Here is a 23,910-nt window from a genome sequence, read left to right as displayed (position 1 = left end):
CTCTCGCCACACGGCCAGCGCTGAGGCGGTGGCGCCCTCTCTTCCGCTCAAGCAAATGGACCGTCCCGACAGCAGACGACGATGCACGATGCGCGCCGATACGCCGAGAACCTGAGGTGCTTCGCCCCTAAAAAAATGTTTAACAATTCAGAGTTGTACTATGTACTCCGTGTTTAGAAGAAATTGTGAACGCTTTAGAGTACTCTATGCGTTTTACTATGGGAAAGCCATATGCTGTCCCAGTTAACAGCTGCGCTGTATGATGTGAAGGTGACGACAAACAGGTGCTATGTGTTTAGAAATACTGGTCCACGACTTTGACTGCTTTGTACTCAACTATGGGCGAGTGGTAAGCTCTCCCTTTGTAAATGTACCTAAGAACTGGATGGTAGGGTGTCCATCCAAATAAGCAACATGGTGGTACTTAAAGAGTTCATAATGATGGAGTTAACGAGCTTACTAAGCTCGTTAACGAGCTTAACGTCACAGCTTAACGAGCTTACTAACGTCACAAAAACGAATCTGCGCAGGGAAGTGAGCACTGACTCTCTTCTCTGCGCCACTATTCAGCCAAACAAGAAACGGTACACGATATCCTTACTGCCAAAAAAATTACATCACCAAAAGCACACGTTCTTTAATAAAGAACATGCCTCATTTGCCAGGATTTCTGGTTCGGTGCGCCTTCTTGTTCGAGAATATTATCGAGATATGCTTTCGGATCTGGGCCGACAACCGGTGGCTGTATAGGAAATAGTGGAGGCGTTGATATAACTCTTAAATAGGCATTTACATCGTTGCTTTTAACGAAAATTTAAGAGCCCTTGCCCTCTCGGGAAAATGGGGCAAGCGAAGCTTGACGGGGGCGGGCCTAAAATACCACTTTTATTTCTTTTAGGGGCGAAGCTCCTTATAGCGGCACCCGTTCGTCCCCGTCGTAGTAGTGTATAACCAGTCTTAAAAACGGAGGGGGCGTGCACACATGAAGGCTCCCTAAAGACAATGCGCTGCGACAGTACGTGATATGTATCGCCCTCTCCTCTCCTACGCTTCCCCCTCTTTCTCCTCTCCTACGGTCCCCCCCCCCCATCTTGCCTCGCGGCGCAGCGGCGCCGACGCAGGCAGCGTCGCGAGGCAGCGTCGCGGCAGCGTCTTGATTGAAAAAACACAGCATATCCGGGGAGTGAATGATGATGAGTGGGCGAAGCTGTGGAGGTTCATCGGTATACCGTGAATCTTCCGTGAATTCTGCCCAGTACATCATCACCGACGTGAGATCGGGCGCGTTTATACTAAAGGGTCGATGAGTTATGACGACTTGCAGCTCACTTTAATTTTACATGTACGCTGTGAATTTTCATTGTTTAGAAAAAAATTGCTTTAGAAAACATCTGGCGTCTTTCATTAAGCAGCTGGCGTCTTTTCGTTTTGCTTTAGAAACATCTGGCGTTCTTTCGTTTTGCTTTTACAAAACATCTGGCGTCTTTCGTTGGTTTATTTCATCAATCAACGGCGTTTTGAACAAAATTTTTATTGTTTAATCACGCACAGGAGAAATCTCACCAGGCACTACCTTGGAGGTAAACAATCGCTGCTAATGGGAATGAGAGACAGAAGAAGTCGGCTTTTAGCTAACACTTACACTTCTACTTTTACTAACGTTTCCTACTGGAACATGCCAATGGCTGCTAATGGGGAATGAGAGAATTCGGCTTTTAGTTAACGCGCACGCTGCGAATTTTTTATTGTTCAACAAAGCACAGGAAAAATCTCCCACCGGCACCACCTTGGAGGTCAAAGCGTAAGACTGGTTACGCACTACGACTACTACGACTACGACTACGAGGGACGAACGGGTACCGCCTTAAGGAGCTTCGCCCCTAAAAACCTACCGCTCGCGCTGCACAACCGTTCACTGACCACACCGTATATATAGGCACTGGATTTTGACCTCCAAGGTAATGCGTGTGTGCGATTTCTCCTGTGCGTGATTAAACAATGAAAATTCACAGCGTACACGTAAAATTAAAGTGAGCTGCAAGTCGTCATAATTCTCATCGAACCTTTAGTATAAACGCGCCCGTTCTCACGTCGGTGATGATGTACTGGGCAGAATTCACGGAAGATTCACGGTTTACCGATGAACCTCCGCAGCTTCGCCCACTCATCATTCACTCCGTGGATATGCTGTGATTTTTTTTAATTAATAGCGTAGCTCTTTAAGCTCGCGAGAGCCCTGGGTGGCGTTAACAGAAAACTATCATCATCATGAAGAGCCTCTACCTTATATAGCATCTCGCATCGCCTAGCAACGCATTGGAGGAAGGAAAGTAGGAGGAGACGCGCAAAGAAGGGGAAAGGAGGCGTAGAAGAAGTAAATGAAACAAAACAAAATTTATTCGCAAGGCGGGATTCGATCCCGCGTACCCATGGTCCGAATACGAGCGTCGTACCCAGTCGGCTATCCAGGCACGCTAGCGGAACAAGCATTTATGAGAACCATATGATTGGGTTGTTCTGGGCGAGAGAACGAGAAAAAGATACAGAGAAAGAGAACCGTATGATTGTGTTGCTATGGGCGAGAAAACTTGAAAAAAGATAGAGACGAATAGAAAAAAACAGAGAAAGAAAGGGAAACAGAGAGAGAGAAAGAGACACAACGAAAGAGAAGGAAATCGAGAGCGAGACAAAGAAAGGGATAGAAAGAAACGTAAAGAGAGAAAGAGCACTGCATATATCCTTGTAGAGTATAGCATGGCTGTGGGAAAAGGAAGTCAAGGCGAGGAAGAAGGAAAGGAACAGGGGAGAGGGCGAAGCATAGCATAGCCATGTATAGTATAGTAGAGCAACGGGTGGGAAAGGAAAGTAAGTGTGAGGAGGAGTGATCTGAGGGTGAGCAAGAGAGAAGTGATGAGGGGAAAGGGTAAAGCATAGCATGGCTTGCTACCCTTGCTATACTATACAAGCATGGCGTGTATAGTATAGCAAGGACTATACATTACACACATTAAAAGCATGGCTTGTATAGTGTATAGTCTTGAAAAGGGTGAGAAAGGAAAGTGAGGGTGAGAAGGAGGGAAAGGTGGAGGGGACGCCGCCATCTCCGCTTTAGGGGCGGTGCACCTTACGGTCTCGGCTTAAGGTCACGGTCCATCATGAACGGTTATGCGCCACAAAAATTTGGTAAATCCCACTACTCGTCACCGGTCAATACGATGCACATTATAAGTTAAAGGGTCGTCGTTACTGACTAAAACATTATGTTTGGGTTAGCAGCGGGGCCGTAATCCCCGACGAAATTTACGAAGGCGCTCAATTGTTTCTTATCTAAAACCAGAGTCACAAATGCTGATCTCTAGGGTAAATTCATGTATTTGAAACACGACTTCTTGAAACACATCTGCAATGCGATGTGCTTTACTTGCCACCAGTCCACTGAAAATGAAGAAGGCAACAGTTAGCTCAACAAATAGCCGACGACGTTAGTGGAGCGGAAACACCCTTCCTTACATACCGTAGGGAACTGAAACCGGGCAAGTAGGGAGGAAGAAGAGAGACAGCTCATGGTAAGCTGCATTCCGAAGCAGTTTTCTGACTATGTTAGTGGAGCTGAAAAACCCTTCCCTACATTCCCGGTTTCAGGCTTGGTACCAATCGTGCCTCATCAAAGAAATCTCTCTCAAAACAATGTGGCGAATTACCTTGGTCAGGGCTTTCTTCTTCTTCTTCTGTCTTTCTTCTTCATCTGTCCCTCATTGCCCATTAGCAGCGATTTTGCTGTGGGAAAGATCGGGACACACTGCATGCTTCGCCCCTCCTCAGGTTTCACTTTAGTGGAGCTGAAACACCCTTCCCTACATGCCTCGCCGCTTCCCCGTTTTTTCCCTCATAAATACGCATATTACCGGTACCCTTTGGAGCGCCGCATTTCTGTACTCTCGCCGGAGCCTTGTTTTTCGTGTACGAAGCCGAAATCGGTGAGTTACAAAAGCATCGCTTAGAGAAATATATTTTCGGTGAGCAGTTTCCAGAAACGATCCGCGCTATACGTCAACTCCCCGTTAGGGGTTTCCTGCCGGACTTTTGTTGTTGTTGTTGTGTTCATCTCTTCTTCATTTGCTCCCCAATGCAGGCGTGCTGGTGTTCTGGTCACCATTCCATGATCCTCGGGTGCACGAGAATGCACCGGCTGGTGTCCACGTGACCACCGTGCGTGCCCTGGATGAGTCGGCGCCGGGAAAGCCGGTCGCCTACAGTCTCCTGGACGTCAAGGACTCCACCTACTTCCATTTGAACTACCTGACCGGAAACCTCACAACAGCGCGGCCCATCACCAGAAAGGTCGGCGAAAAATACGAGGTGAGTACCGGAATCAAAGTCAGCGATGCTATTGTCTGTGCGGTTTTGTGCTGGTGGAGGACTGCTGTACTATGAGAGCGTACGCCTAACTTCCTGGTGGTCGGTGTTTAAAAACTCACAGGGTCCCTTACGCATTCGCATAAGACGACTCGAAGGCAAAAGGCATCTTCTTTTTCTTAATAAACAATTATATCGGGCCAGTTGGTATGGATCCATCTTGGTAGGTTCTTTTTCTTCTGAGCCGATATACTGATTCTCCCACGGCCCCCTCCGAAAGCCTTCTGCACCCAGCGTAGTTTTGTACTGCCTCCGGGATCGGAGGCATTGGAAGCTTTCTTTACCTCACCTAGTTTTTCCCTGCCTCCGTGATCGGCCAAACTTTGACCAAGTGACGATGTCATGTGATGATGTCATGATATGACGTCATCACAATATGACATTACGTGATGCCATAGCAACATCTAGGTGGCGTCATGATGTCGTGGCACATTTTGGCGATATGTGACATCATGATGACGTATTGTGGTCTTGATCACCTGTTATGGTGACCTCATTGCCTGGTGATGATTTTTTTGCATCATTCGTGTTGACGCCAGTGCCGACGGTCAATTTTCGCGTTTTATGAGGCATATAAGGCATTCGCCTTAATAATCACCGCCTAGGCACTCCGTAGAGATAGTTAACCAGCGAAACGGAAACGTGTGGTCCCGCTTTTTTACCACTTGCTTAATCCCGACGGTTCATTCAAGTCTCTCTCAATTATTGGTTACGTGTGTCCAGAAACCTTAGCACGTGTTTGCCGCCCATGTGTTCTCTTCTTCATTTTTAGTGGACCAGTGGCGAGTAGCGGGACTTGTTCAATTTCTTTGGCTCATATGTTTTTCACGCGGACGAGTTCTTCTTTTTTTAGAGGGGGCAGTGGTGAGTAGCAGGGCTCGCCCAATTTTTGTGGCGCATACGTTCTAGGGGATTTTGCGCAAATAGGACGGACAAACTTTGATTTCGCTTAGCCATATGCAGCGTGGCTGTAACAAGCGGACATAGGAAATAAAAGAAGTGACGGACACTCAGCCGAAATAAGAAGAAACACGGAAAAAAAAGAGTATGTTAACGGCAGGCCCAATCAGTTTTGTTCAGGTACGTTAACAGAGCTACAGGTACCAAGTCACGTCCTGCACACCCTCTCGGAAGCAGGCAATCGTCCAGGGTAGTACACTTGAGTTTATTGTTTTCATCATTTATTGGCCGTTAAAGGCCCTTTTCAGCGTATTACATAAGGGGGCACAAAAGCAACAATAACAGCAAGGTCATTATGCAATGCTAAAGAAAAAGAAAAGAAAATATTGTTTGCAAAATACAGAATACAAGATTTCAATTTCAAAAGCGAAGCAATGATAGTGCAACAGGTAGAACAAGTGGTATAAATGCCGTTACAAAAGAATAGCACATGAAATAACACTGTAATGGTGGCAGATTATGGTTAGTACAGTTTACTTAGTATATACACGGTAATTAGCAATGCACGTTGCGTAACGACTGAGGGACACTCTAAATATAGGCACGCGCATAGGGGGGGGGGGGCGCCTCCCCCCTCTTCCACCCTCTGTGCACTGCGTTCAGTGCGTAAGGACTTCCATTCATGCTAAACGATAGAGCGTGCAACACGGACACACGAGAGCAGTCAGGACATCACAAACACCTCGGCGTATGTGATTTCTTGACTTCTTTCTTGTGTCCTTGATTGCACGCCCAATCTTTTAACATGAACACGTATGAACTAGGATTTAGCAGAGTGTGACGTTGGGCGAGTTGGTGCATAGCTTAATAAAATATTTGTGGCGCAAGTGAGACAAGCAAGGAAAAAAGAGAAGACAGGATAGGGCTCCAGACTTTCAACTCAACAGTTGAAAGTCTGGCGCCCTATCCTGTCTTTTCTTTTTTCCTTGCTTGTCTCAGTTGCACCGCAAATATTTTATTAACGTATGAACTAGCTCAGCTCCCTGTTACTGTAAGGGCCTAAGTGGGAGAGGATTGGGAAGAGGGAGGGGCGGAGCGCTGCGGTGAAACTTCAGCCACTTTTTTTCCCCTTGTGGAGAACCGTGCTAACGTCTATGACTCTATAATAAGGTGTTCATATGTCCCACAGGAGCCTCAGGACTGTGTAATACGTGTCGGTGAAACTTTAAGCCGTAGCAACGCACCCGCCTGCCACAAAGTTCTGCCCTACTGGAACAATACATTTCATTAAGAGCGGCTCCGAAGCCTCGAGTCACTTTCGAGTCAGACGCGTTAGAGTTGGACTCGTGCCGTCCAAACGTCGTAGGCGTCTAAGATGGTTAGGCTAATATCATTGCGAAACTGCAGACGACACCACTGTCCTTCTGAAACTCTGCCAGAGCACCAAGTGCTGATGACAGGAAGCAGAGAGGCGTGGGTGTTCATATCTCTCGGCAATTAGCCGGTCGCCGCGACTTGCTAAATTTCTGCTCGAAGAATGGACTCGAACTCAATTTCGAAACGCGCTCTCCAGACAAAAACCTTTCCATTTATTTTTGTTTTGCGCGACTGCTTCTTAACCGTACCGCTTTGGGGGCAGAACATGGCGAAAGCCTTAATCCAATCAATTTCAGCGACGGTTCGAGCTCGCAAGCTCCGCAGAACAAACTGTAGCCGGAGAGCTGCGACCTCCCTCACCGGAGCTCTAGCGAAAAACGATACGGGTACAGTGGTCTCGTCCAAAAAAACGTGGAAACGCGAAGGAACGAAATAATACCGAGAACTTCGTCAGAAGTGACTCTATATCCTCCGCCTCAGACATTGTTTTGTGTTCTTTTAGATGGTTCTTTCGAGCAGCGGACACACTTCGCCTAAACCGCCGGTTGCGGGAAGACTGCGAAGAACTCGTATGCAAATTAAACGTCATGCGGATTACTTCTGCAAAGCGCCGCTCATCGCTCCGTTATTAAGGCGATGTTTTCTTAGCGCCAATACCGCCATTTTAGCGCCCTTCTCTTTCAAGCTCTGTCGACCACGCAGACGAACGCCGACGTCATATGATCCTGTATCTACGTACGTACTGTCCGATTCCAGGGAACCTCTCTGCCTTTACCTAATATCTATCTATAATCGTAGCGCGCGCTCGTTGCTCCGAGCCAACTAAAGTCACTGGGACGGGAAAGGTACCGCGACCGTCCTGCCCGCCGCCATATTTGGTCCGGCGCGGCCGAAGCTGTGGCGGCGCGTAGTTGATTTCACGCGGAGTAACGCATGTTTCACGCATTGCGTGCGCTTTTGCAGCTCCGAATGAAGCATATCGTTGTTCTCTAATTGATTACGAAAGAAGTAGCGGCAATTTTTACTTGCCTACACGTGCACGCACGCCTACTAACGTGACAAAGAAACGCGAACTGCGCGGCATTTACGCGCTCGGCTGTCGGCATTTATTAAATGCGAAGCATTTGTTAGCGAACTTCCGCGACTTTGAACGCATCTATCTATCTATCTATCTATCTATCTATCTATCTATCTATCTATCTATCTATCTATCTATCTATCTATCTATCTATCTATCTATCTATCTATCTATCTATCTATCTATCTATCTATCTATCTATCTATCTATCTATCTATCTATCTATCTATCTATCTATCTATCTATCTATCTATCTATCTATCTATCTATCTATCTATCTATCTATCTGCGGACTGCCTCATTTGCTCCGTACTTTCCCCACTCTTTCCTGCTCACTCACGAACTTGGCGCGAAAATTGACAGTCCCCGTCGGCGGCGTCAACACGACTGATGCAAAAAACTAGTATGCGATGAAGTCACCATGCGACGTTGCCATCGCGTCACACATAGGCAAAATTTGTGACGTAATGATGACGATACTATGACGTCACATAACGTGACATCACACGATGACGTCATCACATGGCATCGTTGCTTGGTCAGAGGTGGGCCGATCTCAGAGGCAGTGAAAACCAGGTGAAGTGCAAAAATCTTGCAATGCCTGCGATCCTTGAGGCAGTGGAAAACCACGTTAGGGGCAGAAAACCTTCAGTCAGGGGCGGCGGAGGATCAGTACATCAACTAAGAAGAAAAAGAACAAGACGGCTTTCGCCTTCGAGTGGTCTTAGGCGAATGCATAGGGGACCCCGTGAGCTTTTATACCAACACTCTTCAAGACTAAAGATACAGTTCTATTTCTACAGAAAGAGTTAGACGTAGCAGTACAAATGTCACATTGGATATAAAAGGCCCTTCAATTAGAGAACAAAACACTACCTCGCACCTTACCAAATTTGCGTCGTTAAAATGAATTTTAGAAGCGCGCTGCAGTCATCTAATACGTGACGTCTTGCGATGCTTTCGTTTAAGGCGTCCATTATGCTAGCTGTATACACACTCACATATGTTGTGCCTACAGAATGGATCTTGATTTAAAGACATTGCTTTTAACTTCCGTGGCTTGAAGAACCAAACACTTTCCTTAAAATTCCCAACTTTCCTGTGTATTATTTTTTTCCTGCGATTTTCGGTCCGCTCCATAGCAGATGCGATTTAAAAATTTAAGAGAGATCTAGTTTTTTTTCTTGGAAAAAAAGGTTTCTGCCTTTATTTGCCGTCTATCTCGCCACCATTAGCGTTCGCGACTGTGTTTGACGTGAATTTTGAGAAGCAGGCTTACAATCTATTGAGTTTTCATTTCTGTAAATGTGTGCGCTTTACCCTACCAACTCGCTGAAGCTTCTCTTCTAATGCTATAGGAGCTTTTCTTGCGCATGCGTGGGTGTGCGTAAGAGTGAAAGAAGTAATATTTTAAACTGCGCAGAGAAGACAACACGAAAACAGGAGCGCAGACGCACACGGGAAGCGCAGATGTTCCCGTTTTTGTACCGCCTTCTTCGCGCAGTTTAAAATGTTGCTTAACCTAGACCGTCTAGCCGAACAGCATGCATTGCTTCAGCGGAAAAATGTTGCGTCGGCTGAGTGCTCATCTGAGTGCCCTTCTAAACAACCTTTCCGTACTGAACAACGTCAGATTTTCCTGCTCCCTACTTCGTTTCCACGACACGACGTTCCACTTTTGACACTGTCAAAACGAGGCTTACGCATCTGCCCCTAAAGACCTTTATACTTTGTACGCTGGCGTGCTGCACTCCATAACTTTTGAGTTCTCGCGTTGACGTAACAAAGGGCAGAAGTTCGGCCGAAGGCAGCGACCTTTCTGACGACAGCATGTCGCTGTCAGCGGCATCCTGCGGACGAGCACACGATGTCGGCGATGACACGCACACGCGCGCCCATGCATAGGCACGACACGCCAGTATAAAAAGCCGTCGTTGGGCCTATGTAAATTATGAAGCGGATAAAGGCAGACTCATGCTTAAAAGCCGACCCGAAACCGAGCTAAGAGACATATTGTTAAAACGATGACGTCAAATACAGATACCGTGATGGATGATATTTTGAGGTGGATGAAATTTTAGGAGCGTGAGCGTTTCATGAACCGGAGTGGTTATCTCAAGCTTTTTATATTTTGTGAAATAAATCTAAAGGCATCGTTGCTGGGGGGTGGGGGGGGATACATGTTCTTTGTTTGAGTTTGTTATGACGTGATCTAATTTGCATAAGCTCCTTGGGTAAAAAGGTGCATGATGATATGAGGTGAACGAAATCGAATCGATCTTTTACCTAATGCTAGTAGCGTTGTGGCAACATTTGTGAAACACAAATGAGTTGGGCTTGTCTTTAGCTTTGTCTTCCCTGGTTTTTTTTTAATAACATCAACATCGAATGGAAAAAAATTGAAGATTGTTAGCCGCGAACATGTTCAACCGTTTTATGTAGCAGAGCAAACTCCTCAATCAGGGGCGTAGGCAGAAAGTTTTTTCGGGGGGGGGGGGGGGGGGGGTCACCTCCTTGATCTGTAGTGGGGACGAGCAGGCAGATGTGGTCGAGTGTCATTTTCTGCTCTGTATGCTATGGAAAAAAAAATTTCGGGGGGGGGGGGGGCACGGGCCCGGTGTGCCCTAACGTGGCTACGCCCCTGTCCTCAATATAGTAACGAATAAAAAGCGCGTTTCCACGATAACCTAACCATGGATAATGGTATACGTACTTAGTGTTTCACTGCATTCCATTCAGGGGTATAGGAGGAGGACATATGCTATCATTATCCTGTGCACGAGATTAGAGAACCAATTATGTATCGCTTATGCTTAAATGCTACTCTAATCAGGCGAGCACGTCTCCGCATCCTCGTGATTTCATTTTCAATCAATCAATCAATCAATCAATCAATCAATCAATCAATCAATCAATCAATCAATCAATCAATCAATCAATCAATCAATCAATCAATCAATCAATAAATTTTTTTTTTCGACCTCAGTCAGTGGAAGACTACGGGGAAAAAAGACGCCACTTGACAATCTCCTGAGCTCCATGCAGGTTGGCATGCGTATAAAGTTCAACGCAAAAAGTACGCAAAAACTGAACACAGCAAAAGCTACATTCCTTTGAACTCCCGTGCAAGTCCATAAAGGAGGGGCTCCTTTCAGTTACATTCAAAACAAGTTGATGTCGATGTCGCGAGGTGGTGCGTTCAGCGCGTGGGTGCGCGGCTCGCACTTTAAATGTGATTTTAAATAATTTATAGCCTATATTAGCCGTTGAAATTTTGTACAGGATGCGTGTGTGGAATCCATCTCAGTAGCTACGCCGCCTTCAAAATTTTGGGTCGGCACTCCTTTAAACTTAACCGACTTTATCCAGTGGCTTCTTGCTTGTTTGCTTGTTTTCTGCATGTGACCTAATGGATCTAAATAATTGCGGGTAAAACCCAGGTGATCGTGGCCGCCGTGAGCCAAGGGGTGACCGAGGTGAAGACGATGCAGATCGAGGTGACCGTACCCAACGAGTACCCGCCCCGGTTCGAGCACCCCGTGTACCGTGCCGAGGTGCACCAGACCCGAACCCGGCCCGGGTACCGGGTACTGCAGGTTCGCGCCCAAGACCCGGACCCGGTGCCGTACAACGCCGAGGTCTACTACCGTCTCGAGGCCGGACCGGAGTCTACGAGGGCGCTCAAGTAAGATACAATCCATCATATAATTACGTTCAATAATAATTGTTGGGGTTTTACGTGCCAAAACGACGATATGACCATGAGTGACGCCGTAGTGGAGGGCTTCGGAAATTTCGACCACCTGGAGTTCTTTAACACGCACCTAACTCTATGCACACGGGCCTCTAGCATATTGCCTCCATGGAAATGGGGCCGTCGTGGCCGGGATTCGATACCGCGACCATCGGGCGTATAACTACGCTCCGTTAACGCTTGGATATCGAGCGTTTGCCTGGAAGACACAGGGGAAAAATATAGTTATCTCGAGGATTATCAGTGAAATGGTACAGCTAGCAATATGTATTGAACTTCGCAACAGCTATTCGTGGAAACCAAATACAAAGGGCAGCTCTGGCTCATAGTTGTGGAATAGATCAATCGTCCAGTGGCCCGGGAGCAATATGCCAAGACAACATATATTTCGGCTGCTGTGGCGGAAATATTTTAAGAATAAGTTTCATAAACATTTCTGAGAGCGCTTGCTCCAGCAGGTCTACCAAAAACATTACGCCTGTAATTTTAAAACCTCAATAAAAATAATAAAGGAATTAGTTTCTGTTTATTATTCATAACCAGATAGAATACAATGCACCATATGTATACAGTCCTATCATGGCAAAAAAAGGTAAACGACTTTTTGAACTTTTCCTTTGGCAAATCTGAATGCACCCGTGCATTAAAGCGAATTAAAAACAGCTGTAAAACTATATTTAACATAACAACTAACTAGTTACAATTGGTTTCCTAAGCTATCGAGATCTGTCATCGCGCCGTATCGAAAACACAACTATGGGCTTCGCTCTCAGTTTCCGATAGTTATACCTGAAATCACAGGTACCGAACTCAACGTATCAAGAATCACACGTTCGCCTTGATGATATTAACCAGTTTTCATTCGTAGTAACAACAAGATATTTAGAATTTCTCCTCAGAGTTTAAACGAGATTGAAGTTCAGGGCAAGGTGGATGCTTGAAGCTATGAAAAATACAGCCGCCACGGTGGTCTAGTGGTTGTGGTGCTCGACTGCTGACCCGAAGCTCGCGGGATCGAATAGCGGTTGCGGCGGTCGCGTTTTCGATGGAGGCGAAAATGCTTGAGACCCGTGACTGAGGTGCACGTTGAAGAACTCCAGGTGGTCGAAATTTGCAGAGCCCTCCACTACGGCGTCCCTCATAATAATATCGTGGTTTTGGGACATTGAACTCCAACAATTAATATAACATGTAAAATACTTCAACGGGAAATGTCGCTGGAACCAATGTTTCGACAAATGGGCTTGCCTTCATCGAGGCAGCAACTGTTGCAGCAACTGTTGCAGCAACAGTTGCTTCCTTGACAACGGCAAGTCCACCTGTCAAAACGTTCGCTCCAGCGACATTGCCTGTTCAACGATTTCTCATCTCCTTAATGTTTAGTACTTTCTTCGCTTCCGGTGTAGTATGTTTAATAGCTTAAAGGAATATTGAACAAATACAGGGACAAAATGACTAAAACATCGAAATTCTACTCGGAAGACGCGACTGTTTCGATAAACAGAGTTTATTTCTTATATATTTTAACAGTTGGCTGTATTTTCGGAGTGCGCCCCAGCGTGAGCCGTGACGTCAATGTCACCACGGCGGATGCAGGGTGCACGTGTTCCTGTCCTGCTACTTCCCTCTTCTCCTTTGTATCCCACTATCCCCCTTCCACAAAGGCGCTGAGACGTGCCCCAGTCTTTAGGGGTTTTACCCCATTCGGAAGCATTGTTCGCCGCCGGTGCCGTTCCTAGAGTTCTAGGAACTGTAGTGGGAGCTGATCGCGTTGATAGACGCAGGAGACGGCTGGCACTGTTGGCACGTCGGTTTCCGGTGCCTGTCGCGTAACTTCCTCTGTTTCACGGCGCGGCCACTAGACGCGGCAGTTTGTGATTAACGCAATAAATTCAGGATTCTCCGCTATTTTCTGTCTGAAATAAAGGTTGTATCTACGATTTCAGCACCCACACTTTCAAAGTGCATAAAAATCTTGGGCGCAAAAATTTTGTTCAGTATCCTTTTAACGCCGGCAGGCACCTGGGTCGTAAACAACGTCGCAAGCGCAATTCACACGGGGGGATCGCATTTCGAGTGGGCGGCCAATAAAGAAGAAAAGTTAAACAACCCCTTTGCGCAAGGTTTGCATGAAATGGGATGCGTCGGCCGTCAAGAAACAGGCGCAGAACTTTACCGACGACGAGCAACATCTTGCCTAATCCCTACCTCCACTTCAAAGTTCGTTGTCTTAAATCCTATTAAAACGTGCTGGAACACGGCGCAGGCCCATACGCGCGACTACGTGTTTGCTTAACGTCGAGGAGCCGCCATGTGTGCATAGGTTTTCAACACACTTACTTCATTCGAGTCTCTTCTGGTAGCCTATCTTGTTTGCTCGAAGAACAAAGAAAACGGAACGCTGAATATTCAGGCGTACCCTGCATAGTTTCTTGAGATAATAAAGCCTTCCGGGTTTCCCTTTGAAATCGATCGGCTTTTGTTGCTCTGGCGTCTTAGATTCATTATTATCACAACGCACGAATGAATGAATGAATGATGCATGTATTTTGTTAGTACGCGTTATGTACCTAAGTTGCCGCCGCGGTGGTGCAGTGGCTGCGGTGTTCGGCTGCTGACCGGGAGGTCGCGGGTTCGGTGGAGGCGAATATGCTGAGCCTCATGTACTTAGATACAGGTGCAGGTTAAAGAGCCTCAGTTGGTATAAATTTCTAGAACCCTCCATTGCAGCGTGCCTCATAATTTTATGATAGCTTTTTCAATTTAATTCAAACTTATTCAACATCTCTCAAATGGCACGTAGGACCTCAGCAATTATTGTTATGCACACATGTATGCACCACATCGTGGTACGCACGCATCCGCACTCCCAACCGCTATTCGAAATCGTGGGTTAGTGTTGGGTAGGATAAGACGCGCTGTTGAACGCAAGGTGTCTGATAATTGCGTGCACTCCTGAATTTCTCACCAGGTACCTCGCCCTAGATGGCATCACAGGTGAAGTGACGCTTAATCGAACCCTGTCCGACGTGGCGGACGCCATGATAGCCTTTACCGTCGTCGCCGAGGACGGCGGATCGCCCGTGAAAGAGGACAGGGCCCGGGTTGAAATCCTCGTCAAGACCATCTCCGGTGAGTTTCCGTCCACGATCGAACGAGATTTTCGCTAAATTCTTTTACTGACATATTGTAAGGAGGAAACTTAGCGCAATTTATAATTTCCACAAAGCACTCACAGAATCACACACGCACACACTCAAGACACACACACCACACACAGCGCTTACTACCAACTGTTTATTGTGCATGACAGACCAGCTTATATAAGTACACGTTGAAGCGCGAAAGCAATGACCAACAAAGATGCGAATGAGCGAGAAAACAAAAACGATGCAGGAACGAGCCACCTTCTTTTACTGAAGTCCGCGCGAATTGATGCAGCGTCACCTTTTAAAGGGCCCCTAAACCACTCCTAGTGCAAATACCGACCGCGATGGTCTGGTGGTTATTGCCCTCGACTGCTGACCCGAAGGTCGCGGGATCGAATCCGGGCCGCGGCGGCCGCATTTCGATGGAGGTGAAGTGCTAGAGGCCCGTGTGCTTAGATTTAGGCGCACGTTAAAGAACCCCAGGTGGTCGAAATTTCTGGAGCCCTCCACTACGGCGTCTCTCACAGTCATATCATCGTTTTGTGACGTTAAACCCCAACAATTACTACTCCTAGTTTAAAGACCGGAGAGTGGTCTGTTTCTCTTCTTCACTGCCCTTCCTACAGGCGCCATCTCCTCCTCGCTATTTATTTCTTCTTAAAACACGTGGGCCATATTAGCACTAAGCGTTGAGCCTATTAGGAGTTCGCACTTCACGGCTACACGCTATTATTTCCACTTCCGCATTCGGAAACCACCAAAACGAAGTGAAATCAATTGATCGCGCACGATAGCGATGTGGGACAAGGCAGAACGGGTCTGCGAATGCATGGCAAAACAGGGTAGGAGACAATTCACAACTGATATTCCTCGCATACGGACCAATCGAGAGCGTATTTGCTCATGACGTCACGTGAACAGACTGCTGGCGTCACGAACTGCGCTGCCGAAAAGACGGGAAGCGTCGGAAGAGAATGACGCGCTTGGCCTCTGTATTTTCAGAGGTTGTTTAGGGGCCCCTTAAGTGATACAACACGAACTCCATGTCTAGCGATTGACCCCGTTGTCTTGCTCTTTCTGGTCGGCCTATTCGCGCTGCGACGCTCGAGCCGCGCCACTTCGCAACCTCTGCCGCGTGACCTTTTTGCAGACGACGTCCTTTCGCTCTGGAAATTTCCGCGATACAAGAGTGTTCATTGAAATGCTGTGACCTGCGCGTTAAATCAGGTCGGAGCAGAGGCGTAAGAACAGATACAGGATTTTTATTTATTTATTTACACATGGATACATGATAAGGCAGGCTACGTTAAAGCCGGCTATCCCAACACCATGACATTTATGTCGACATACACATAATAACGAAGAAACAAGAACTATTTTTTTGTTCATACGGAACTAGCATGCTGGGCATCTTTGCATTGCTGTCTTGTAATGCTGCTTGGACAAACAATAGAAACAAAACTCACAGGGCCCCATATGCATTCGCCTAAGATGACTCAAAGGCGAAAACCATCTTTCTTCTTTATTCTTCTCACGTGATGACGTCATCATGTGACGTCATCACATATGTGATGTGTTGTTATGTGACGTCATGAAGCCGTCATATGGTGAAGTCCTCACGCTATGATGATTTTTCGTGTTTACTCACACGGTCAATTTTCGTGTTCGATTAGGCATCTAACGCTCTCGCCTTAATAACGCGGTGACGCGCCACGCAGTCGTCATGCGTGTGTACATGATCTTGAATGGAGGCAAAGAAGAAGTCGCGACAATTTCGCAGTTTTATTATAATGCCCCAATACTTAGAGGAAGAATAGAGAACAGGAACATAAAATGCATACCATGGCGGAAAAAAAAAACTAGGAGAGCGTCACGTAAAAATTTTGAAGCCCAGCCATAAAAAATTAAACAGAAGCATGCTGGGAATTGTGACCAGTGTATGGAGAACGAGGGCATGGGGGGGAGCGTCGTCCGAAGAGGTTGGCTTGTGGGCGGAAGACGCGCGCGCTCGTCATTTTTTTTTGTTTTTGTTTGTGAACCCACCATAAAAAGAAATGAAACAGGAGCATCATGCGAAATGTGACACGCACACGAGGAGCAAGCGGCTTCAGAGGAGGTTGGCTTGTGGACTCTAGGTGCGCTCCCTCCTATTTTTTCCCCTCCATGATGCATACACAATCGCATACGCAGACGTGGTCTCAAGTGGGTGCGAATTAGGACTCGCGACATCCTGACAGTTGCTCTTATGAACTAGACAAATACACCCCCCCCCCCTCGAAAATTTTCAGTTTTGCGTGCGAATAAACATATAATATACATGCACACATACAAACGCACGCACGAAATGGTATAGTTCAACACCCTCCCCAAAAACAATTTTTGTTTGCTACGCCCTTTGATCGAACTGAACGCCATTGCAGTGTTGGTGGAATCGGTTTATACTAGGACACTGAATTGTATCAATTTAAGTAACAGAGCTTGGGGTATGACGTCCAGGTAATCACTAAGAATCCTTATCCACAGCGGTAATTACGCCCGCGCAGCACATACCAAGTTGGCCGTTTTGTCTGTGCGGTAAATGTATCCAAAGTTTTTTTATGTGGAGAAGTCTCAGCAGCCTCAGCGCTGAAATACACAAAAGGCGAGACGAAAGCAGCGCATCTTTAGTTCAACGAAAATGATAAAAATTTAAGCGTCAGAACCACAGTATATAAAATTAGATCAGAATATCTAGCCAGGCGCAGCATATATTTCTGACATGTTCAGCATCGGATATTCGCAACGTATAAAGTTTTAATTACATTATCCCAGCACAAAAATTACCCCCGAGGAGATTTGCCGCGGCGTAAAAAAAAGCTTGAAGGTATCTAAGCAACAAGCATTCAAAGAGAAGCAGCAGAAATGCCGATACAGCGCCAACAGTAACTGAAGTCTTGCACTAACACTAGACGAGAAAAAAAAAAACAAAGCAACTGCGTTGCATTACATACGTTATGATGCGATGGCACTGCGAAAATAGGATGGCGAATGAAATAAAACAGGGGAAGCATAGACATTAAAGCGCCGCTTCGTTTTAATCGGGTAGTTATATGGTTCTATTGTTGGCCAAACACAGGGCCAACGCATTAGCGTAATGTACTTCTAACGTTCTCAATGTTAGCTCAAATCAATAAGCTAGTGCCTAGCTGCCACGCCATGACAGAGACTATAGAAAAAGAAAGCGGCATCCCTGTTATAGGAATTCAGACTTGATAACACTATACTTTGCGCAAGAATAAAAAAAAAGTAAAAAGAAGGGACCTCGAAGGAGCAGCAGAAAGCAAAAGAAGGAAGAGTGAAATTTTCAGCTAGAAAAGATTGGGAGCGAATGTGGGGATGTTGCCATAGAAGCGCAAACAACAGGTCTGACGGCTCCTGCGTCGAAATAAGTGTCGCTCAAGCAGAAAAGCTGCTGAAAGAGGAGCGACTGAGAGCTACGCCATATAACGACGAAAAAAAAAGCAATAGTAAACAGAAACCATACCGCGCATGTGCTACTGCGAACGCCAGTGCCTGTGGAACTGCGCGACGCCTTTCACCAGGCTGCTCCTATGAGACGTCGAGTCGTTCTTGTTTGCCGAGTCAGCCGTTGCTGACGCCGCTCCTCTATCGCTATTGCTATTTTCTTTTTTTTGTACGTGCCTCACGTCCTTCGCGCTGTGTACACCTTTTCACTGGCGTGGCTGTACACACCTACGCCTACTCTCTCCGTATGGACAGCTTTGCTCTCGAGAGGCATTTTACGTCTCTCGAAGCACGGCGTGTTTGGCGAGCGGAGTGACAGGAAAGGCGCCGACGCAGCCCGGCATCCAAAAAAGTAGTTGGATAGGCGGGAGGGGGGGGGGTGTTGACGCGGGCGTAGTGTAGTAAGTGAAGGAAGCGGCTGCCGTGCGCCTGTGTGTGCTCTGCATGTGCAAACACACACCTACACGTCAGTGCACACGCGCATGCGCCTGATAGAATACAGATGCAAGGAGTCACACAAAACACAAACGCGCAAACACACGCAATGAAACATACACACGTTTTTACACAGCAAACACACGAACAGGTACGGTTTCATGGAAGCTTGAGGACAAGCAAATACGCACAGCCTGGGCACATGCATACAAAACGTACACGGTTTTACTCATCACGAATGTGCGTAATGTTACTCACGCATAGTGGTTGAAAACAAGTCTGAATACAAAAAAGAAATACACAGACGAAGCTGATGAACTCCAGCAGCAAAATCGCGTACGTACACGTGAGTACATGCACGTGAGCACGCAAGCTTGACGTATGCTGACACGGTAAGAAAATATACGTGTAGGATCAGGGTTGCCGTTCATGGCTACTTCACGACCATGTCCCTCGACGGAAACGTAAGGTTGGCTCGATGGCTACTTTCTGGCTACTTTTGCACTTCTGTTTTGGTGCATTAGATAGCCATTTTTTTATTATTTACAGAAAAAAATACACCGCTTCCAGGCTTTCGTGTCCTCTCAGCCGATGGGTGCTGAGGCTCACCAACGCAAAGCGCGGCGCGCCTCGAAATATGGAGTGGTGAAGTTGCGTGCATGTTGGCAACCGCGTGCTTAGCACGCTGCTCACGCAGCCCGCCACCTATGCTCGTGCTACGTGCAAGTTTTTATTTCTTATACGCCATATGTGTTCACGTGTAAACAAAATGAAGCTGTCTGTTAATCTTCATATTTCACTGCTTGAGGCTGGCCTGGTATATATAAACTCTACTAATCGAATTCGGTCTGCGGCCTCAAGAAAAAACTGTTTCAACGTTTACTGTTATATATATATATATATATATATATATATATATATATATATTATATATATATATTATATATATATATATATATATATATTGTAGCGAAGCGTTCGAACTTGGTAATGGGTCGTCCTCTCGAACACCTTCTAGTGGGTCGCCCTCTTCGGCTCGAAGAGAACGCAGCTCGCGCTGAGAGTCGGCCCCGCCTTGACTGTCGCTGTATCGTCGAATATCGTCGCCGCTCATAAACCTCTTTATAATTTGGTGGAGGTGCGGGGCCTTCACAACAACCTCGGCCCCCATTCGATGCCCCTGGCTCTTCGATCCCGTACCCTGCCGCCTACAATGCCTCAAGACGCCTCCCAGCAAACGCCCCCGCCCGCACCGACCTCATGTCCTGGTGTCCCTCGTATTCGCGACCCTCCCGTCTTCACTGGCGCCGATGGTACCGACGTGGAGGACTGGCTCGCGATTTACGAGCGCGTGAGTGTCCCCAATAAATGGGACGAGGCAGGAAAATTGACTAACCTGGTTTTTCTACGTCGCGGGGTGTGGCGGGCCTGTGGTACAACAACCACGCATCCGATTTTACGACGTGGTCCGACTTCAAGACCGCCATTATCAACGTGTTTGGCCGCCCTGCCGTTCGTAAGCTGCAGGCCGAACAGCGCTTACGTGAACGCGCTCAGCAGGCCGGCGAATCCTTCACCAGTTACATTGAAGACGTCCTCGATTTCTGTAAGAAAGCCGACGCCACCATGTCCGAGTGTGACAAGATCAGGCACATCATGAAAGGCATCGACGACGACGCCTTCACCATGCTGCTCGCCAAGAACCCCAGCACAGTGGCAGAGGTCATAACGCTCTGCCAAAGCTATGAGGAGCTGCGCCGGCAGCGATCGATGACCCGTCGCTCTCCATCACGCGACGCCGAGCTCGCTGGCGTGTCGACCGTACCCGACCACTCCGCGTTGCTCGCAGAGATGAAGACATTCGTGCGCGAGGAAATCGCGCGCCAGTTCTCTCTGCTGGACTTTGCTCGCCCTCGGTACGCTCAACAGCCGTCGCCCACCCTTCTGCCTCCCCTCCGTCGAGCAATCGAGCAGGAAATCGCGGAGGTCATGCCCGAGTACCACCAGCATCATCCGGCTCCTGCACCTTTGAGCTACGCCCAAGTTGTCGCAAGAACGCCCCCACCAATCGCTACGGCTGCACCACACATTTACGCCGAAGCCTCCGCTCGACCTCACTCTTTCGAAGCGGATGTACCGGTAACCTAAGCCGACGTCACGCACAGGCCACGACTGCAGCCCCACCATGCAGTCCTACCAGTTGCCGCCCCCGCCAATCCCGTCCTGCACCATGGGCGGGCCCTGCCCCCAGCGAACCGATGGCGCACACCTGACAATCGCCCCATATGCTTCGCATGTGGTTACGCCGGCCACGTGGCGCGCTATTGCAATCGCGTGCAGCCGCCTAGAGACGTGTCGCCTGCCACCAGCCAGTCGAACCGCCCATGTTACGACCCACCTACGCCTCCGTCGCCGACGTCTCGCCCAGCTGCATCTACCCGCCGTTCACAGTCACCACGACGCCGCTCGCTGTCACCGATGCGGCCACGTCCGGTCCCACGCGATCAGGAAAACTAGTCGTCGCAGTCCACGAGGCAAGGGCTGCGACGCTATCGAACTGCGAAAGCCCTCAGCGAAGCCCATCGAACGTGATAGACGTTTTTTGTGGACGGTGTTCGCGCCTCTGCCCTTATCGATACTGGAGCCGCCGTATCCGTTATGGACGCTAAACTAAGCCGCCTGCTACGAAAAGTGACGACGCCACTTTCCGGGCGCTCCCTCCGTACAGCCAGCGCCCACAGTATTCACCCGACGGCGGTATGCACCGCCCGCGTCATCATTCAGGACGCTCTGTACGCCGTCGAATTCATTATAATTTCTTCATGCTCTCACGACGTCATCCTGGGATGGGATTTTCTCGCCCGCCACGACGCCGTCATTCATTGCGCACCAGCCGAAATAGAGCTCTCACCATTCTCAGATTTGACGCCGGCAGACAGTTCATCGGCTGCGACCAAGGTATTCGTCAAAGACGACATCACCGTTCCTGCAAATTCGTCAACGGCTGTGTCAGTCTATTGCACCGGTCTCTGCGACGCCGTTGCACTCCTTTCTCCATGTGACCGCGTTTTTCACTAGGAAAGGCTTGCTGGTGCCATTTGCGACCGTGGAAATCACCCAGGGCGACACGGATGTTTTTGTGACCAACCCATCCCCATTCATTGTTACGTTGGTGCGAGGGGAATGTCTCAGCAGAGTGGAACCCCTCGAAGACGCACAAGTTATGGACGCACCCGACGACACGCACTGTCCCAGTTCCCGTATGCTCAGTGCTGTTTCCACGTCCGATTCGTCACCTGCTGATATGTTTAGGTCCTCCATTGCTGACAACCTCACATCGGTCCAGCGTTCCCAACTTTTGTGCCTGCTAGAAGAATTTCGTTCTTCTTTCGATATCGGGCCAAACTTCTCTTGGCCCGCACTTCCGTTGTTACGCATCGCATCGACACTGGCGCCCAACCACCACTGCGGCAACGTCCATATCGCGTGTCTCCCGCAGAACGTCGGGTCATTAATGAGCAAGTCGACGATATGCTTCGACGCGCCGTTATTCGGCCCTTGGACAGCCCATGGGCGTCTCCCGTTGTTCTCGTTGCGAAGAAGGACGGTTCCGTGCGGTTCTGTGTGGACTACCGACGGCTCAACAAGATCACTCGCAAGGATGTTTATCCGCTGCCGCGAATCGACGACGCGATTGACAGCCTGCAAGGAGCCGAATTCTTTTCATCTCTTGATCTGCGCTCGGGGTACTGGCAAGTGCCCATGGCGGATGACGCTCGACCGAAGACAGCCTTTGTCACGCCCGACGGCTTGTACGAGTTCAACGTCATGCCGTTTTGGTCTGTGTAATGCGCCCGCGACCTTCGAGCGCATGATGGACACCGTTCTGCGCAACTTGAAATGGCACACGTGTTTGTGTTACCTTGACGACGTCGTGGTTTTCGCTCCGGACTTCTCCACGCATCTCCAACGTCTGCGGCATGTTTTGACGCGTTTGCGCAACGCCGGCCTCCAACTGAACCTGAAGAAGTGCCGATTTGCAGCACGCCAGCTGACAATCCTCGGCTACGTCGTGTCCAAGGACGGAATCCTTCCCGATCCGACCAAGCTTCGGGCCGTGGCCGAATTTCCCAAACCTATGTCCGTCAAAGAACTGCGCAGTTTCGTAGGACTGTGTTCGTACTTTCGACGCTTCATACGAAACTTTGCAACCATCATATCACCGCTGACGAAGCTCCTTGGAAGGTAACGGACCCCTAAAGTCGTGGTCGTCCGAGTGTGACGACGCGTTCGCAAAGCTCCGTCGTTTGTTGACGTCTCCTCCCATACTACGCCACTACGATCCTACGGCCCCAACGGAGGTACACACGGATGCCAGCGGTGTAGGCCTCGGCGCTGTCCTTGCGCAGCGCAAACCAGGGTTCCCCGAATATGTCGTCGCATACGCAAGCCGTACGCTTACCAGAGCCGAGACCAATTACACGGTCACGGAAAAAGAGTGCCTGGCGATCATCTGGGCCCTTACAAAGTTTCGACCTTATTTGTATGGCCACCCATTTGATGTCGTCACCGACCATCATGCACTATCCTGGCTGTCGTCACTGAAGGATCCCTCAGGCCGTCTCGCCCGCTGGGCACTTCGCCTGCAAGACTACGACATCCGAGTTCTGTACCGCAACGGACGCCAGCATGCTGACGCCGACGCCCTCTCGCGCTCTCCCTTGCCTGACGACATTGCCCCTTGCTCAGTATCTCACATAGCTGTTGCTTCAATCGACGTTCACACCATCGCTACCGAACAGCGCAAGGATAAATGGATCACCTCGCTGATCGACTTGCTCACTGATCCGTCCGCAAGACCATCCACTCGCGCGTAGCGTCGTCAAGCCCACCATTTCGCCGTTCGCGACGACCTACTGCACCGACGCAATTACGACGCCGACGGCCGCCAGTGGCTGCTAGTGATACCCCGCAGTCTGCGTTCTGAAATATGCGAGGCCTTCCACTCTGACCCGCAATGCGCGCACTCTGGGGTATCCAAAACTTACCACCGCATTCAACAACGATACTTCTGGCGAGGGATGTACCGCTACGTGCAAAAGTTCGTTCGCTCCTGCCTCGATTGCCAACGCCGAAAACCTGCAACGCACGTGTCGCCACCAGGTCTACAACCATTACCTTGCCCTAACCGTCCGTTGGGCGCGTGGGCATCGATTTTGTACGGACCACTTCCTCTGACTTCGGCTGGTAACCGCTGGGCCATCGTCGCTGTTGACCATCTAACGCGATACGCTGAA

At 48.5% G+C, this 23,910-nt stretch overlaps 1 protein-coding gene across 1 annotated transcript in view; it reads left to right on the top strand.

The window, feature by feature from the left end:
* The first annotated feature begins 289 nt into the window (after positions 1 to 289).
* The window catches only part of LOC119406322 (cadherin EGF LAG seven-pass G-type receptor 3), a 111,698-nt gene continuing 88,077 nt past the window's right edge, over positions 290 to 23,910 (top strand). Inside the window, exons 1-4 of the mRNA XM_049420046.1 lie at positions 290 to 349; positions 4,066 to 4,359; positions 11,212 to 11,456; positions 14,497 to 14,657. Coding sequence (XP_049276003.1) covers positions 290 to 349; positions 4,066 to 4,359; positions 11,212 to 11,456; positions 14,497 to 14,657 — 760 coding nt within the window. The remainder of the gene's footprint in view (positions 350 to 4,065; positions 4,360 to 11,211; positions 11,457 to 14,496; positions 14,658 to 23,910) is intronic.

Source organism: Rhipicephalus sanguineus, chromosome 10 (assembly GCF_013339695.2).
Source record: "Rhipicephalus sanguineus isolate Rsan-2018 chromosome 10, BIME_Rsan_1.4, whole genome shotgun sequence".
Taxonomy (NCBI): domain Eukaryota; kingdom Metazoa; phylum Arthropoda; class Arachnida; order Ixodida; family Ixodidae; genus Rhipicephalus; species Rhipicephalus sanguineus.
This window is presented reverse-complemented; position numbering and strand designations above follow the sequence as displayed.